This window comes from Anomaloglossus baeobatrachus, chromosome 8 (assembly GCF_048569485.1).
Source record: "Anomaloglossus baeobatrachus isolate aAnoBae1 chromosome 8, aAnoBae1.hap1, whole genome shotgun sequence".
Taxonomy (NCBI): Eukaryota; Metazoa; Chordata; class Amphibia; order Anura; family Aromobatidae; genus Anomaloglossus; species Anomaloglossus baeobatrachus.
The window spans coordinates 194,243,396-194,261,356 of NC_134360.1; the positions used below are offsets into that span (position 1 = coordinate 194,243,396).

Genomic DNA, 17,961 nt, shown 5'->3' on the forward strand with positions numbered 1-17,961 from the left:
CAAGGATTGGACCCAGTGTCCCAAGGTGGACCCTCCAATCTCCAGGCTTGCAGCTAGATCCTTAGTTGCAGTAGAAGATGGAGCGGCACTTAAAGATGCCACTGACAGGCAGATGGAGCTCTCGCTGAAATCCATCTATGAAGCTATTGGAGCGTCGTTGGCGCCAGCTTTCGCAGCCGTATGGGCACTCCAAGCTATTTCAGCTGGGCTTATACAGGTCGACTCGGTCACACGTACATCTGCCCCGCAAGTGGCACCATTGACCTCTCAAATGTCTGCATTCGCGTCTTACGCGATTAATGCTGTCCTGGACTCTACGAGCCGTACGGCGGTGGCGTCAGCCAACTCCGTGGTTTTGCGCAGAGCCCTGTGGTTGAGAGAATGGAAAGCAGATTCTGCTTCCAAGAAGTGCTTAACCAGTTTGCCCTTTTCTCGTGACCGATTGTTTGGGGAGCGTTTGGATGAAATCATTAAACACTCCAAGGGTAAGGACTCATCCTTACCTCAACACAGACAAAACAAGCCCCAACAAAGGAGGGGTCAGTCTGGTTTTCGGTCCTTTCGAGGCTCAGGCAGGTCCCAATTCTCCTCGTCCAAGAGGACTCAAAAGGATCAGAGAGGCTCAGATTCTTGGCGGACGCAGTCACGCCCAAAAAAGACAGCAGGAAGAACCGTTACCAAGACGGCTTCCTCATGACTTTCAGCCTCCTCTCTCCGCATCCTCGGTCGGTGGCAGGCTCTCCCGCTTTGGCGGCATTTGGCTGTCACAGGTCAAAGACCGTTGGGTGAGGGACATTCTGTCTCACGGGTACAGGATAGAATTCGTCTCTCGTCCTCCAACTCGTTTCTTCAGAACTTCCCCACCGCCCGACCGAGCCGATGCTCTGCTGCAGGCGGTGACCGCTCTAAAGGCGGAAGGAGTGGTGACTTCCGTTCCTCTTCAGGAATAAGGTCACGGTTTTTCCTCCAATCTGTTTGTGGTGCCAAAGAAGGACGGGTCCTTTCGGCCCGTCCTGGATCTAAAGTTGCTCAACAAACATGTAAAAACCAGGAGGTTCCGGATGGAATCTCTCCGCTCCGTCATAGCCTCAATGTCTCAAGGAGATTTCTTAGCATCAATAGACATCAAGGATGCTTATCTTCACGTGCCGATTGCGCCAGAGCATCAGCGTTTTCTACGCTTCGTTATAGAAAGCGAACACCTGCAGTTCGTAGCGTTACCTTTCGGGCTGGCAACAGCCCCTCGGGTCTTCACCAAGGTCATGGCAGCAGTAGTAGCTGTCCTGCACTCGCAGGGTCACTCCGTGATCCCGTATTTGGACGATCTACTTATAAAGGCACCCTCTCAAGAGGCATGCCAACACAGCCTGAACGTGGCACTGAAGACTCTCCAGAGTTTCGGGTGGATTATCAACTTTTCAAAGTCAAATCTAACCCCGACCCAATCACTAACATATCTTGGCATGGAGTTTCATACTCTCTCAGCGATAGTGAAGCTTCCACTGGACAAGCAGTGCTCTCTGCAGACAGGGGTGCAATCTCTCCTGCAGAACCAGTCCCACTCCTTGAGGCGCCTCATGCATTTCCTAGGGAAGATGGTGGCAGCAATGGAAGCAGTCCCTTTCGCGCAGTTTCATCTGCGCCCTCTACAATGGGACATTCTCCGCCAATGGGACGGGAAGTCGACGTCCCTCGACAGGGATGTCTACCCCTCTCAGGCAACCAAGGACTCTCTCCGTTGGTGGCTTCTTCCCACCTCATTGTCAAAAGGAAAGTCGTTCCTACCCCCATCCTGGGCGGTGGTCACGACAGATGCGAGCCTATCAGGGTGGGGAGCAGTGTTTCTTCACCACAGGGCTCAGGGTACGTGGACTCAGAGAGAGTCCACCCTTCAGATCAATGTTCTGGAAATCAGAGCAGTCTATCTTGCTCTGCGAGCCTTCCAACAGTGGCTGGAGGGCAAGCAGATCCGGATTCAGTCGGACAATTCCACAGCGGTGGCGTACATCAACCACCAAGGGGGAACACGCAGTCGACAAGCCTTTCAAGAAGTCCGGCGGATTCTGACGTGGGTGGAAAACACAGCATCCACCATATCCGCAGTTCACATCCCAGGCGTGGAAAACTGGGAAGCAGACTTTCTCAGTCGCCAGGGCATGGACGCAGGGGAATGGTCCCTTCACCCGGACGTGTTTCAGGAGATCTGTCGCCGCTGGGGGATGCCGGACGTCGACCTGATGGCGTCACGGCACAACAACAAGGTCCCGGTTTTCATGGCACGGTCTCACGATCACCGAGCTCTGGCGGCAGACGCCTTAGTTCAGGATTGGTCGCAGTTCCGACTACCTTATGTGTTCCCACCTCTGGCATTGTTGCCCAGAGTGCTGCGCAAAATCAGGTCCGACTGCCGTTGCGACATTCTCATCGCTCCAGACTGGCCAAGGAGGTCGTGGTACCCGGATCTGTGGCATCTCACGGTAGGACAACCGTGGGCGCTACCAGGCCGTCCAGACTGCTGTCTCAAGGGCCGTTTTTCCATCTGAATTCTGCGGCCCTGAACCTGACTGTGTGGCCATTGAGTCCTGGATCCTAGGGACCTCAGGTTTATCTCATGATGTTGTTGCCACCATGAGACAGGCTAGGAAACCATCCTCCGCCAAGATCTACCACAGAACGTGGAAGATATTCTTATCTTGGTGCTCTGCTCAGGGAGTTTCTCCCTGGCCATTTGCATTACCTATTTTTCTTTCCTTCCTGCAGTCTGGGTTGGAAAACGGTTTGTCGCTTAGCTCCCTTAAAGGACAAGTCTCTGCGCTATCCGTATTCTTTCAGAAGCGCCTGGCGCGACTTCCTAAGGTACGCACGTTCCTGCAAGGGGTTTGTCATATCATTCCCCCTTACAGGCGGCCATTGGAACCCTGGGATCTGAACAAGGTTCTGATTGCTCTCCAGAAGCCACCTTTCGAGCCTATGAAGGAGATTTCCTTTTCTCGGCTTTCACAGAAAGTGGCTTTTCTGGTGGCGGTCACGTCTCTTCGGAGAGTGTCAGAGCTGGCGGCGTTATCTTGCAAATCTCCCTTCCTGGTGTTTCACCAAGACAAGGTAGTACTGCGTCCAATTCCAGAGTTTCTTCCCAAGGTGGTATCTTCCTTTCATCTCAATCAGGATATCACTTTACCATCTTTGTGTCCGCATCCAGTTCACCATTTTGAAAAGGGTTTACATCTGTTGGACCTGGTGAGAGCACTCAGGATCTACATTTCCCGCACGGCGTCTCTGCGCCGTTCGGATGCACTCTTTATCCTGGTCGCTGGTCAGCATAAAGGGTCGCAAGCTTCCAAATCCACCCTTGCGCGGTGGATCAAGGAACCAATTCTTCACGCCTACCGTTCTGCTGGGCTTCCGACTCCTTCTGGACTGAAGGCCCATTCTACCAGAGCCGTGGGTGCGTCCTGGGCATTACGGCATCAGGCTACGGCTCAGCAGGTGTGCCAGGCGGCTACCTGGTCGAGTCTGCACACTTTCACCAAGCATTATCAGGTGCATACCTACGCTTCGGCGGATGCCAGCCTAGGTAGACAAGTCCTGCAGGCGGCGGTGGCCCACCTGTAAGAAAGGGCTGCCTGACAGCCCGATCGCGAGGTATTATTTTACCCACCCAGGGACTGCTTTTGGACGTCCCAATTGTCTGGGTCTCCCAATTAGGAGCGAAAAAGAAGGGAATTTTGTTTACTTACCGTAAATTCCTTTTCTTCTAGCTCCAATTGGGAGACCCAGCACCCGCCCTGTTTTTCTGAGGGTATTTGTTTTTCGGGTGCACATGTTGTTCATGTTAATAACTTACGTTCTCCGATATTGTTTATCGGATTGAATTTGTTTTTGAAACAGTTATTGGCTTTCCTCCTTCTTGCTTTTGCACTAAAACTGAAGGACCCGTGCTCCCACGGGGGGGTGTATAGCCAGAAGGGGAGGGGCCTTACACTTTTGAGTGTAGTACTTTGTGCGGCCTCCGGAGGCAGTAGCTATACACCCAATTGTCTGGGTCTCCCAATTGGAGCTAGAAGAAAAGGAATTTACGGTAAGTAAACAAAATTCCCTTCTTCCCCCTGACGTGGTCAAGGGCTGGACTCAGTGTCCCAAGGTGGATCCTCCAATCTCCAGACTGGCGGCTAGATCCATAGTTGCAGTGGAAGATGGAGCTTCACTCAAGGATGCCACTGACAGACAGATGGAGCTCTGGTTGAAATCCATCTATGAAGCTATCGGCGCGTCTTTTGCTCCAGCATTCGCAGCCGTATGGGCACTCCAAGCTATCTCAGCTGGTCAGGTGCAAATTGACGCACTCGCGTACGTCTGCGCCGCAGGTGGCGTCCATAACCTCTCAAACGTCGGCATTTGCGTCCTACGCTATTAATGCTGTCCTGGACTCTGCGACCCGTACGGCGGTTGCAGCCGTCAATTCGGTGGCAATACGCAGGGCCTTGTGGCTGCGGGAATGGAAGGCAGATTTGGCTTCCAAAAAGTGCTTAACTGGATTGCCATTTTCTGGCGACCGTTTGTTTGGTGAGAGATTGGATGAAATCATCAAACAATCCAAGGGAAAGGAAACATCCTTACCCCAGGCCAAACCAAAAACACCCCAACAGAGGAGGGGACAGTCGAGGTTTCGGTCCTTTCGGGGTACGGGCAGGTCCTAATTCTCCTCGTCCAAAAGGCCTCAGAAGGATCAGAGGAACTCCGACGCATGGCGGTCTAAATCACGCCCTAAAAAGACCGCCTGGAGGTGCCGCTACCAAGGCGGCTTCCTCATGACTTACGGCCTCCTCACACCGCATCCTCGGTCGGTGGCAGGCTCTCCCGCTTTTGCGACACCTGGCTGCCACAAGTAAAAGACCGTTGGGTGAGAGACATTTTGTCTCACGGTTACAGGATAGAGTTCAGCTCTCGTCCTCCGACTCGATTCTTCAGAACATCTCCGCCTCCCGAGCGAGCCGAGGCTCTTCTGCAGGCGGTGGGCATTCTGAAGGCAGAAGGAGTGGTGGTCCCGGTTCCTCTTCAGCAACAGGGTCACGGTTTCTACTCCAACCTGTTTGTGGTTCCCAAGAAGGACGGGTCCTTCCGTCCTGTTTTGGACCTAAAAACTGCTCAACAAACACGTAAGGACCAGGCGGTTCCGGATGGAATCCCTCCGCTCCGTCATCGCCTCAATGTCCCAAGGAGATTTCCTAGCATCGATCGATATCAAGGATGCTTATCTCCACGTACCAATTGCTCCAGAGCATCAGCGCTTCTTGCGCTTCGCCATAGGAGACTAACACCTTCAGTTCGCGGCACTGCCATTCGGCCTGGCGACAGCCCCAAGGGTTCTCACCAAGGTCATGGCTACAGTAGTTGCGGTCCTCCACTCTCAGGGTCACTCAGTGATACCTTACTTAGACGATCTGCTGGTCAAGGCACCCTCTCAAGAGACATGCCAACACAGCCTCAACGTTACTCTGGAGATTCTCCAGAGTTTCGGGTGGATCATCAATTTTCCAAAGTCAAATCTGACACCGGTCCAATCACTGACATATCTTGGCATGGAGTTTCATACTCTCTCAGCGATAGTGAAGCTTCCGCTGGACAAACAGCGTTCACTACAGACAGGGGTACAATCTCTCCTTCAAGGTCGGTCACACCCCTTGAGGCGCCTCATGCACTTCCTGGGGAAGATGGTGGCAGCAATGGAAGCAGTCCCTTTAGCGCAGTTTCACCTGCGTCCTCTTCAATGGGACATCCTACGCAAGTGGGACAGGAGGCCGACGTCCCTAGACAGGAACGTCTCCCTCTCTCAAGCAACCAAAGCTTCCCTTCGGTGGTGGCTTCTTCCCACCTCATTATCGAAAGGAAAATCCTTCCTACCCCCATCCTGGGCGGTGGTCACGACGGACGCGAGCCTGTCAGGGTGGGGAGCAGTTTTTCTCCACCACAGGGCTCAGGGTACGTGGACTCAGCAAGAGTCCTCACTTCAGATCAATGTTCTGGAGATCAGGGCAGTGTATCTTGCCCTAAAAGCGTTCCAGCAGTGGCTGGAAGGCAAGCAGATCCGAATTCAGTCGGACAACTCCACAGCGGTGGCTTACATCAACCACCAAGGTGGGACACGCAGTCGGCAAGCCTTCCAGGAAGTCCGGAGGATTCTGCTGTGGGTGGAAGCCACAGCATCCACCATATCCGCAGTTCACATCCCGGGCGTAGAAAACTGGGAAGCAGACTTTCTCAGTCGCCAGGGCATGGACGCAGGGGAATGGTCCCTTCACCCGGACGTGTTTCAGGAGATCTGTTGCCGCTGGGGGATGCCGGACGTCGACCTAATGGCGTCACGGCACAACAACAAGGTCCCAACATTCATGGCTCGATCTCAAGATCACAGAGCTCTGGCGGCAGACGCCTTAGTTCAGGATTGGTCGCAGTTTCAGCTTCCTTATGTGTTTCCTCCTCTGGCTCTGTTGCCCAGAGTGTTACGCAAGATAAGGGCCGACTGCCGCCGCGCCATCCTCGTCGCTCCAGACTGGCCGAGGAGGTCGTGGTACCCGGATCTGTGGCATCTCACGGTCGGCCAACCGTGGGCACTGCCAGACCGACCAGATTTGCTATCTCAAGGGCCGTTTTTCCATCTGAATTCTGCGGCCCTCAACCTGACTGTGTGGCCATTGAGTCCTGGATCCTAGCGTCTTCAGGATTATCTCAAGAGGTCATTGCCACTATGAGACAGGCTAGGAAACCAACGTCCGCCAAGATTTCCTCCCTAAGGTGGTATCCCCTTTTCATCTCAATCAGGACATCTCCTTACCCTCGTTTTGTCCTCATCCAGTTCACCAATGTGAAAAGGATTTGCACTTGTTAGATCTGGTGAGAGCACTCAGACTCTACATTTCTCGTACGGCGCCCCTGCGCCGCTCCGATGCACTCTTTGTCCTTGTCGCTGGCCAGCGTAAAGGGACACAAGCTTCCAAATCAACCCTGGCTCGGTGGATCAAGGAACCAATTCTCGAAGCTTACCGTTCCTCGGGGCTTCCGGTTCCCTCAGGACTGAAGGCCCATTCTACCAGGGCCGTGGGAGCGTCCTGGGCCTTGCGACACCAGGCTACGGCTCAGCAGGTGTGTCAGGCAGCTACCTGGTCGAGCCTGCACACTTTCACGAAACACTATCAGGTGCATACCTATGCTTCGGCAGATGCCAGCCTAGGTAGGCGAGTCCTTCAGGCGGCAGTTGCCCACCTGTAGGACGGAGCCGTTACGGCTCTATTATGAGGTATTATTTACCCACCCAGGGACTGCTTTTGGACGTCCCAATTGTCTGGGTCTCCCAATGAGGAGCGACAAAGAAGAAGGGAATTTTGTTTACTTACCGTAAATTCCTTTTCTTCTAGCTCCAATTGGGAGACCCAGCACCCGCCCCTGTTTTTGTATACACATGTTGTTCATGTTAAATGGTTTCAGTTCTCCGATATTCCTTCGGATTGAATTTACTTTAAACCAGTTTATAATTTTTTCCTCCTTCTGGCTTTTGCACCAAAACTGATGAGCCCGTAGCAGTACGGGGGGTGTATAGGCTGAAGGGGAGGGGCTTTACACTTTTAGTGTAATACTTTGTGTGGCCTCCGGAGGCATAGCTATACACCCAATTGTCTGGGTCTCCCAATTGGAGCTAGAAGAAAAGGAATTTACGGTAAGTAAACAAAATTCCCTTCTTTCCTTGACTTTACACATCTGGGCATGCGCAGTTGTGTAAATTCGGATGCGTCAATGAAATCCTTCAAATGACGGATTCTAATGGAATCCGCCACCATAGATAGGTGTCCATTTTAAAAACAACGGACGACAACGGATTCCTGCAGGTTGCGTTTTTTTGACACTCCACAAAGCGCAGAAAAACTCTACATGCAGCGTTCCATCCACCCGGCAGTCACTGACGGTCAGCGACAAAACAACTGATGCGCCGCAGGGCAGATGCAACGCAAGACCATCCGTTGCTATCCGTAGCTAATAGAGGTCTGAGGAATAAAACGGTTTCCTGCAACGGTTACTGTAATTCCTCAAGGCTGCGGATAGCAACGCAAGCCATCCAACGCAAGTGTGAAAGTAGCCTAAGATGTGCCAGATTCATGAAGGGGCATGCATCATTTGCTGGATCTTTATTTACGTGCTGTCTGCTTGAAGACTGGTGTACAAAATGCTAGTCTAGATGAGTCTACCCCATTATATTTTATGGTCCATTAGTGATGACCTATTTTTTCTAGTGGGGCTCTAAGGTTCTGATAAACACGTTTAATTATCCGTATACAAAATACTTTGATTCTTAAATTCTTTGTCCAAAATGTTCATTTAAAAAGAATTTTGGGAGCACAAATCTGTTTTAAAAGTATGTTAACTAGGGATGATCAAATACCTCAAATATTCGGCTTTGCGAATATTTGCCGAATACATCGCCGCTATTCAACTATTGGCGAATATTTGATGCGCAATGTAAGTCTATGGGAAACCCTCAATAACAACTATTCGGAACTATTTGGGCTTCCCATAGACTTGCATTGCGCATCGAATATTCACATAGCGGCGACCTATTCGGAAAATATTTGCGAAGCCGAATATTTGAGGTATTCAATCATTCCTAATGTTAACCTATAAGCACTCATATGCTATATACTTGAGATAATCTAAACACTTGACCATCTCACATGAATCAACTTGGAGGACATCCTAGTCTTAACAAAATGGGCATTAAATTGTCATTAGATGTTCTGTTTTCAGCTACAACCACTCTTCTTGGGAAGCTTTCTGCCTGACTTTAGAGAGTGTTGGAGTTTATACCCAAAAGAGCAATTCTGTGATCAGTCATTGATGTTAGAGGAGGTGATCTGGCTGTCAATCCTCATACTAATTCATCTGAAAGGTGTTCCATGCTGTCTAGGTCAAGAAATATCCCTTTGGATATACCCTACTTTTCTATAGTTACAATCCACTTTTTTTCTTTCCGTAAACCTTCCTATGGGATACTTCAGGCTTCTCACTATGTACTGCTGTTTGTGACAAAACCTAGGATTAAAACCGTGCACAAATACCCTGCAGTAAGTAAATAGCAATAGTACATATAAGTAATATTGGGTACCTAGCTGACACTATTTTGATTTATAAGAAGATTAAACCATCTTCCCAGGTGTACGCAATCAGGACGGTCCTTTTTTTTTTTTTTTTTTTTAGTCTTTCCCCTCTGTGCCACCAGGCCTCAATACGCCCGCGCAAAGCTATAGCAAGATGCACAGGTTTTTGTTTGTTTTTTTGTTTTTTGCTTTTTGATTTCTCAAAATTGTCAACCAAGTACCCTACGTTATTTACACATAGTATTACTATTAACTTACTGCAGGATATTTGCTCCTGGCTTTTATCCTAGGTTTTTGTCTGAATGTGCACCTAACATTGCTCTTATAGCTACAAGCGTTTGAGCCTATTTCTTCACTTCTCCTGTTATTTCTTAGCAGATTTGTTATTCTTTTGCAGTAAGGAAGTCTAAGAAAATATGTTCATGTTGTTGTGATTTTGATTTTTAGGTTATCACCAGCTCTGCCACACTCCTAGGATTGATTCCAGTGTGATTGATACAGATGACAAATGGCTGTGTCGGCAGTGTGTGTTTGCCACTACAACCAAGGTATTTAGAAACTTTGCATTCAGACGTGCACTGGGTTTTATACTATATTTGTATACCTAAATTGACTTTATACAGTGTGTCCACCCATATCCGGTCCACCGCCATTAACTTGAGAATGGCGGCAGCTATAGGCATAGAAGTGGTGACTAGGTATAGTAAAGTAGCCATGCGCTACACATTGAAACCACCTATAGTGCCACCTGGTGGCAAACAACGGAGTTAGCATTTTTATCTCGAAAACGAAACGAGATAGAGGGGGGGAAAAAGGGAATTACAAAGTTGTAGGGCATCATCAATTCAATACGAATTGACACCTTGCATACAGAAATGCTAGGATTAGAACATGTAAAACTCACAAGGCTGCGGACGTGAAGCGATACCTCATGGAGACCTTCATACAATTCATTGGGTATGGTGGCTGTGTTCAGTGGCCTCCACACTCACCTGACCCCATTGGACTTCTTTGTGAGGTCACATCAAACAGCAGGTGTATGCGACCCCTCCACCAACATTGCAGGACCTACGACGACATATTACAGATGCTTGTGCAAACGTGTCACCTACCATTTCTTCATCGTTCCTTATGGGAGACCCAGACCATGGGTGTATAGCTTCTGCCTCCGGAGGACACACAAAGTACTACACTAAAAGTGTAGCTCCTCCCTCCGAGCATATACACCCCCCCGGATGACAAATCCAACCAGTTTCAATGCTTTGTGTTCAGGAGGTCACACACACACATGCATTTTCTGATTTTTGATTTTTAATTTTTTGATTTCAAAGATTTGGAAGAAAAGCGGGTCCAGTCTGGACTCCCGGCATGTCCCTTCTCACCCCACTGTGTCGGCGGTGCTGTTAAGGTTGACTTTACAAGGCTGGAGCCTTACATGCCGCGCTCCTTCACCATCCCCTGGGGCTCTGGCTTGAAGTGGGAGCCATCACGGTTCTCTCTGCTTGCAGGAGACCGGTCTCCATCCGCAGCCCTGTCAGGATCCTGCCGGACGGAGCGTTTACCCCCCCCAGGGACATGGCCCTGCGTCTCATAAGCTAAGTATTGAGACGTTATTCAGGGGTCCCTTGTACATTTATTGAGGGGGGAGTGTGTTTGTCAACTTTGCTGTGATTTCCGGCCGGTTCTCTGGGTTTTTCCTGAGAACCGCGCCGAGGGTGCCTGCTCGTCGGCCGCATGTAAAAATCGAGGCCCCGGCTTCAGTTGCGGCCTACTTTCGGTTTCAGTGCCTCTGCATGTCAGTCATGCGGAGGGACAGTGCGGCTCCGCCCAGCGGCTGTTCAGCACAGGGGAGGACACTCCTCACTGAGGAAAGATTCCCTCCCCTGTATACCTCATTTGCCCTCCGGAGCCCGCTCTCAGAGTAGGCCCCGCCCCCTCTCCTCGCTCCGGCGCCATTTTATCAGCGTTCTCAATGCTGCATTCCACATTGTGACAAATGGGGGCCTGGGCTGGGGGATCTGGAGGGCACAGAGATGTCTCTATGTTAAACAGTCTGGCAAATCACAACCTCCGGTTGTGCAGTTGCTTATACAGAGAGTGGAAGGCAGATGCTTCTTCTCTGCTGGGGGTCATTCTGGACAGAGCCCCCACTTCTGCAGCATGTCTCACATCAGAGCAAGGCTGCAGGCTGTTCTTACTATGCACTGCATGTAGACTCGTACTGCCTGTACCGAGCACATAACCACATTGTGATGCTTGCTCTAACATCAGCCTGGAAGCTCATCAGTGGTCCCTCCGGCTGTTCCGGCTCTGGTGGCTGAACCCCCGGTTTGAGTATAATCCCTCTCTCCAGGGGACAGCTGTCCCGGATTCTGCTGAGCATGCATCAGCCCCCTTCTCAGGGCGCTTCTGCTGCTACGGCTTGCTCAGCAAGGCTCAGAGGATTCTTCATCTGGTCTCAGACCCCGTCCTCCTAAAACGGAGACGCAGGTTCCCCTTCCTTCCTCGTCCCGCAGCTCTGATTCACGAGCTGACTTGCAGGACAAGGAGGATGCCTTTACTAGGGGCTCGGACGCTACTTCATGTACCATTGATCTGTCCGAAGGTGACGCAGATGCTAATGATTTGATTGCGTCCATTATATTTGTACTGGACCTCAATCCGCCTGTATCAGAGGAGCATCCCCCTCTGGCAGAAAAGCATCTGTATACCTTAAGAGAACAAGGAGTGTGTTCCTTAACCACTCCAGTTTTTCAGCCACTGACCAGGCCCAGAGCCCGTCCTGACAGACGCTTCCCAAAGCGTGGTTCTCATGACTGTTTTCCCCTTCCACCAGAGGTGGTCAAGGAGTGGGCTCATTCACCAAGGGTGGACCCTCCGGTGTCTAGACTTCAGCCCGGACAGTTGTATCAGAGGCTGACTGCACCTCTCTAAGGATTCCACTGTCCGCCAGGTTGACCTTCTGGCCAAACCTAAATATGAGGCGGCAGGGGCCTCGTTCTCCCCATCTTTTGCAGCAGTGCGGCCTCTCAAAGCCATCTCTGCTTCTCTGGAGGAGATGCATTCCCTCACCAGGGACTCTATGCCCAAAATGGTTGCCTTACCTTCCAGGCTTTAGTCTTTTCATCCTATGCCATGTCTGCCATGCTGGAGACTGTCACCGCACTGCGGTGGCCTCGGCTACTTCCCTCGCTATCCGCAGGCTCCTGTGGCTTCGAGAGTGGAAGGCAGATGCTTCTTACGAAGTTCCTTGCTGGGCTCCCTTTTGCTGGGACCAGTCTATTCGGGAACAGCTGGATGAAATTATTAAGGAAGCTTTTGGCAGGAAGAGTACTTCCATGCCACAAACCCCCAGGGCAGGAACCAGTCGAGGTTTCGTTCCTTTCGTCCCTCTAACTGGTCGTCCTCTAAGCCCTAGGCCTCGTCCACTAACTCAGCCAGGGTCCGTAAACCGACTGGCGCATGAAGCCGCGTCCTCAGAAGTCCGCAGGAGCTGCTGCCTCCAAGGCAGCCTCCTCTTGATTATCTGGCCGCGCTAGTAACGGCCTTGGTCGGTGGCAGGCTCTCCCAAATAGAGGCAGTAGCTCAGTGGTAAAGCTGCTGCCTTTGAAACAATTAACTCACAGCTCCACGAGTTCGAGTCCCGGCCGCCCCGAAAATACAGAGCCGATGATAATTTAAGCTTGGGCGACGTGTGGTTCCAACACGTTTTCGATCAGTGGGTGTGGGATACCATCCCCACGGCTACAGAATGGAATTCTATCCAGCCCACCAAACAGATTTTTTTCTGTCACCTCCCTCCTGCTCCAAGGCCGCCGCCTTCTCACAAGCCGTGGCATTCTTGCAGGCCAATGGAGTAATTGTACCAGTTCCCGACTGGGAACGGTTCTGAGATTTCTACTCAAATCTCTTCCTAGTCCCCGAAAAGGACAGTGCCTTCCGACCTGGATCTCAAGCTTCTCAACAAGCATGTTCAGGTGCGGCTTTTTTGCATGAAGTCTCTGCGATCAGTCAATGACCCTAAGAGATTTCTTAGCATCCAGCGACATCAGAGATGTCTATCTGCATGTGCCAATCGCAGTTTCACACCAGCGTTGGCTACGTTTGGTAATCGGAGAGGGACATTTCCAATTCGTGGCTCTCCCCTTCGGGTTAGCCATGGCCCCTAGTGTATTCACACGGCAGCAGTGGTTGCGGTTCTGCACCTCCAGGGGTTGGCAGTGATTCCTTTCCGGGACGACCTTCTAGTTAAGGCTTCATCCAGTGCAGACTGTCAGCGGAGTGTCGCGCTCACTCTCGCTACAAGTCCACTCTGACCCCGACCCAGGAACTTGCGTACCTAGGGATGCAATTAGAGACTCTGCTGGCACTTGTGAAGCTGCCCTTAGTCAAACAGCAGTCCCTCCATCTGGCGGTTCGCTCTCTGCTGAGGCTCCCCCGTCATTCCATCAGGCACCTCATGCAGGTGCTGGGTCAGATGGTGGCGTCAATGGAAGCGGTTCCCTTTGCCAGTTCCATCTGCGTCCCCTGCAGCTGGACATTCTCCGCTGTTGGGACAAGCGGCCCTTTTCCTTGCACAAGCTGGTGGCTCTGTCGCCACAGACTAGGAGCTCTCTTTAGTGGTGGCTTAGGCCCCTCTCTCTGTTCCGGGGACGCTCCTTTCTGGCACCGTCCCGGGTAATTCTCACCACGGATGCCAGTCTATCCGGCTGGGGAGCAGTGTTTCTCCACCACCGAGCACAGGGCACTTGGACTCCGTCCGAATCAGCCCTCTCGATCAATGTGCTGGAAATCAGAGCTGTGCTCCTAACTCTCGTAGCTTTTCACCACCGGTCGGTGGGCAAGCACATTCGAGTGCAGTCAGACAACGCGACAGCAGTTGCCTACATCATTCACCAGAGGGGGACTCGCAGCCGCCTAGCCCTGTTGGAAATTCAACGCATTCCGCAGTCCACATCCCAGGCGTAGAACACTGGGAGGCAGATTATCTCAGCCGTCAAACCGTGGACAGCGGCGAGTGGGCCCTGCGTCCGGCAGTGTTCCGGTCAATCTGCCGCAAGTGGGGCACTCCGGAAGTTATCTAATGGCATCCCGGCACAACAACAAGGTCCCGGTTTACGTGGCTCGCTCCCACGATCCTCAGGCCTTGGCGGCGGACGCGCTGGTTCAGGATTGGTCCCAGTTCCGTCTGACCTACGTGTTTTTCCCCTCTTGCCCAGAGTCCTGCGCAAGATCAGAATGGAGGGCCGTCGGGTCATACTCATCGCCCCAGACTGGCCCAAGCGAGCTTGGTTCCCAGACCTGCTCCGTCTGTCCGTAGAGGTGCCGTGGCATCTCCCGGACTGCCCAGACCTTCTCTCACAAGGTCCGTTTTTCCGCCAGAATTCTGTGGCTCTCAGATTGACGGCGTGACTCTTGGGTCCTGGATCCTTACGGCTTCAGGCATTCCTTCCGAGGTCATCTCCACTATAACTCAGGCTCGGAAGTCTTCCTCGGCCAGGATTTACCACAGGACTTGGAGAATTTTCCTGTCCTGGTGTCGCTCTTCCGGCCATGCTCCTTGGCCTTTTTCCTTGCCGACCATCCTGTCCTTTCTACAGTCCGGTCTGCAGCTAGGACTCTCCCTCAATTCCCTCAAGGGACAGGTCTCGGCTCTATCAGTGTTGTTCCAGCGGCGTATCGCCCGACTGGCCCAGGTGCGCACCTTCATGCAGGGCGCATCTTACATCATTCCGCCTTACCGGCGGCCTCTGGATCCCTGGGACCTTAATCTGGTCCTCACGGTCTTACTGAAACCCCCCTTTGAGCCTCTTAGGGAGGTTTCGTTGTTTCGTTTTTCACAGAAAATGGCCTTTCTGGTGGGCTTAACTTCTCTCAAGAGAGTCTCTGATTTGACTGTGCTCTCTTCGGAGTCACCCTTTTTGTTTTTTTCACCAAGACAAGGTGGTTCTCCGTCCGACTCCGGGGTTTTCTCCCTAAGGTGGTGTCTCCTTTCCACCTTAACCAGGACATTTCATTGTCTTCCCTTTGTTCGGGCCCTGTGCATCGCTTTGAGAAAGCGTTGCATGCTTTAGATTTGGTGCGGACGCTCCGGATCTATGTGTCACGCACCGCCGTTCTTAAGCGGTGCACCTCTCTTTTTGTGCTGACCACAGATCAGCGCAAGGGTCTCTCGGCTTCTAAACCGACCCTAGCTCGTTGGATTAGGTCGGCCATATCAGATGCCTACCAATGTTCTCAGGTGCCTCCCCCGCTGGAGTTCAAGGCGCACTCGACCAGAGCTGTCGGTGCCTCTTGGGCTTTCAGGCACCAGGCTACGGCTCAGCAGGTCTGTCAGGCTGCCACTTGGTCTAGTCTGCACACCTTTTCGAAGCACTACCAAATGCATGCTCATGCTTCGGCAGATGCGAGCTTGGGCAGACGCATCCTTCGGGCGGCTGTCGCCCATTTGTGAAGTTAGGTTTTGCCTACTTCTCAGTTTCTGTTTATTTCCCACCCATGGACTGCTTTGGAACGTCCCATGGTCTGGGTCTCCCATAAGGAACGATAAAGAAAAAGAGAATTTTGTTTACTTACCGTAAATTCTTTTTCTTATAGTTCCGACATGGGAGACCCAGCACCCTCCCTGTTGCCTGTTGGCAGTTGTTGTAGACAGAGGTTCCGGTTACCGGATTTTTTACTCTTCCTCTACTTATGGGTGGATGTCCTCCTTCAGCTTTTGCACTAAACTGGTTGGATTTGTCATCCGGGGGGTGTATATGCTCGGAGGGAGGAGCTACACTTTTAGTGTAGTACTTTGTGTGTCCTCCGGAGGCAGAAGCTATACACCCATGGTCTGGGTCTCCCATGTCGGAACTATAAGAAAAAGAATTTACGGTAAGTAAACAAAATTCTCTTTATTGCACAACGTGCAGCAAGATACAGTATGCTGTCCAGAGTCCAGATGTGCGTTGCAGCTGACGGTGGCCACTTTGAGCATCAAAGTTAAATGAGCGCCATATGCGTGACCAGCATTCAATGTTTTGGGGGGGTCATAGGTTTCATATCATAGCATTTCTGTATGCAAGGTGCCGATTTGTATTAAATTGATAATGCCCTACAATTTCTTTAATTCACTTTTCTTTATCGTTGCTTTGGGAGACCCAGACCATGGGTGTTTAGCTTCTGCCTCCGGAGGACACACAAAGTACTACACTAAAAAGTGTAGCTCCTCCCTCTGAGCTTATACACCCCCTGGTAGCCAGTCCTAGCCAGTTTATCGCTTTTGTGTTCAGGAGGTCATACATCCACACATGCATTCTCATCTGATTGTTTGACTTTTGGAAAGAGTTTGAAGAAAAGCGGGTCCATGTCTGGACTCCCGGCATGTCTTTTCTCACCCCACTGTGTCGGCGGTGTTGTTAAGGTTGATTTACAAAGCTGAAGGCCTTACATGCCGCGCTCCTTCACCATCCCTTCTGGGCTCTGGCTTGAAGTGGGAGCCAGCACGGTCTCCATGCCTGGCAGGAGTCCGGTCTCCATCCACAGCCCATTGAGGATTCTGTTGGACCAGAGAACTCATCCCCAGGGACATGGCCCTGCGTCTCAGCAGCTAAGTACCTGAGACGTTTATGTTGGGGGTCCCGGTTCTTTATTGTATGGGGAGAGTATGCTGTATGTGATTTTGTTTTTAACTTTTCCGGCGGGTTCTCCAGCTTTTGCCTGAGAACCGCGCCGATGGTGCCTGCTTGTCGGCCTCGCCGATTAAATTTAGGCCCCGGCTTCGCCGGAGGCCTAGTTTCGTTTTCCTGCCCTCGCATGTCACTCATGCAGAGGGACAGGTTCGGCTCCTCCCGGTGGCCGTTCTACACAGGGGAGGGACACTCCCCACTGCTGGGGCGTCCCTCCTTCCCTGCAGGTCTCTATAGCCCTCCAGTTCCCGCTCTTTTATAGGAACGCCCCATTTCTCAGGCAGAGTTCACTCTGCTCTGGGACATCCTGCATTCTGCATCTCTGCTGAGGTGCTGCGCACTGGGGGACCGGGCTTCGGGATCTGGAGGGCACACAACACCGGCTCAGCGGTCTGGTAAGCCACAGCCGCTCTCCGGTTGTGGACCTCTGTGTATATTCTCCCTGGGGTTCATTCTCTGCAAAGCCCCCACTCCAGCAGCATTTCTCACACAAGGAGCAAGGCTCCAGAGCTTTATGCTGCATGCACTGCATGTAAGCTCCTGCTGCATGAGCAGAGCATTTATCCACACTGTGATGGTTGCTCTAACTTGGCGGTGCCACAGCCTGGAGTCTCACCCCCAGTGGTCTCTCAGGCTGCTGCTGCACCTGTGATTGAACCCCCGGCCTGGGTAGAGTCCTTTTCTAGGTCCATATCCCAGTCATTTGCTGAGTCCATGGGACTTTTGTCCAGGACTTTGAATATGCATCAGCCCCCTTCACAGGGTGCCTCTAATACTCTTGACAGAGAACTCCTATCCTCTGACCTCCGTCCATCAGAGCTCACGGAGGATTCATCATCTGATCCCAGACCCCGTCCTTCTAAGAGAAGGCGCAGGGTTTCCTCCCTCTCCCCATCCCACGGCTCTGTCTCAAGAGCTGACTCTCAAGATGAGGAGGATGCCCTCACTGGGGGCTCGGAGGCTATGTATCCCATCGATTTCTCTGAGGGTGACTCGGACCTTAGTGATTTGATTGCTTCTATTAATTCTGTGCTGGATCTCAATCCGCCAGTGTCAGAGGAGCAACTCTCTTTGGCAGAAAAACATCAGTTTACCTCGCCTAAGAGAGTGAAGAGTGTGTTCTTTAACCACTCCAGTTTTCAGACCGC

The 17,961-nt window shown here is 51.7% G+C and overlaps 1 protein-coding gene across 1 annotated transcript in view; it reads left to right on the forward strand.

Annotated features, from left to right (window-relative positions):
• Window positions 1–17,961, forward strand: part of MTF2 (metal response element binding transcription factor 2) — a 121,212-nt gene that overhangs the window by 26,515 nt on the left and 76,736 nt on the right. The window contains exon 5 of the mRNA XM_075322337.1: window positions 9,591–9,691. Within this exon, the coding sequence (XP_075178452.1) occupies window positions 9,591–9,691 (101 nt within the window). The remainder of the gene's footprint in view (window positions 1–9,590; window positions 9,692–17,961) is intronic.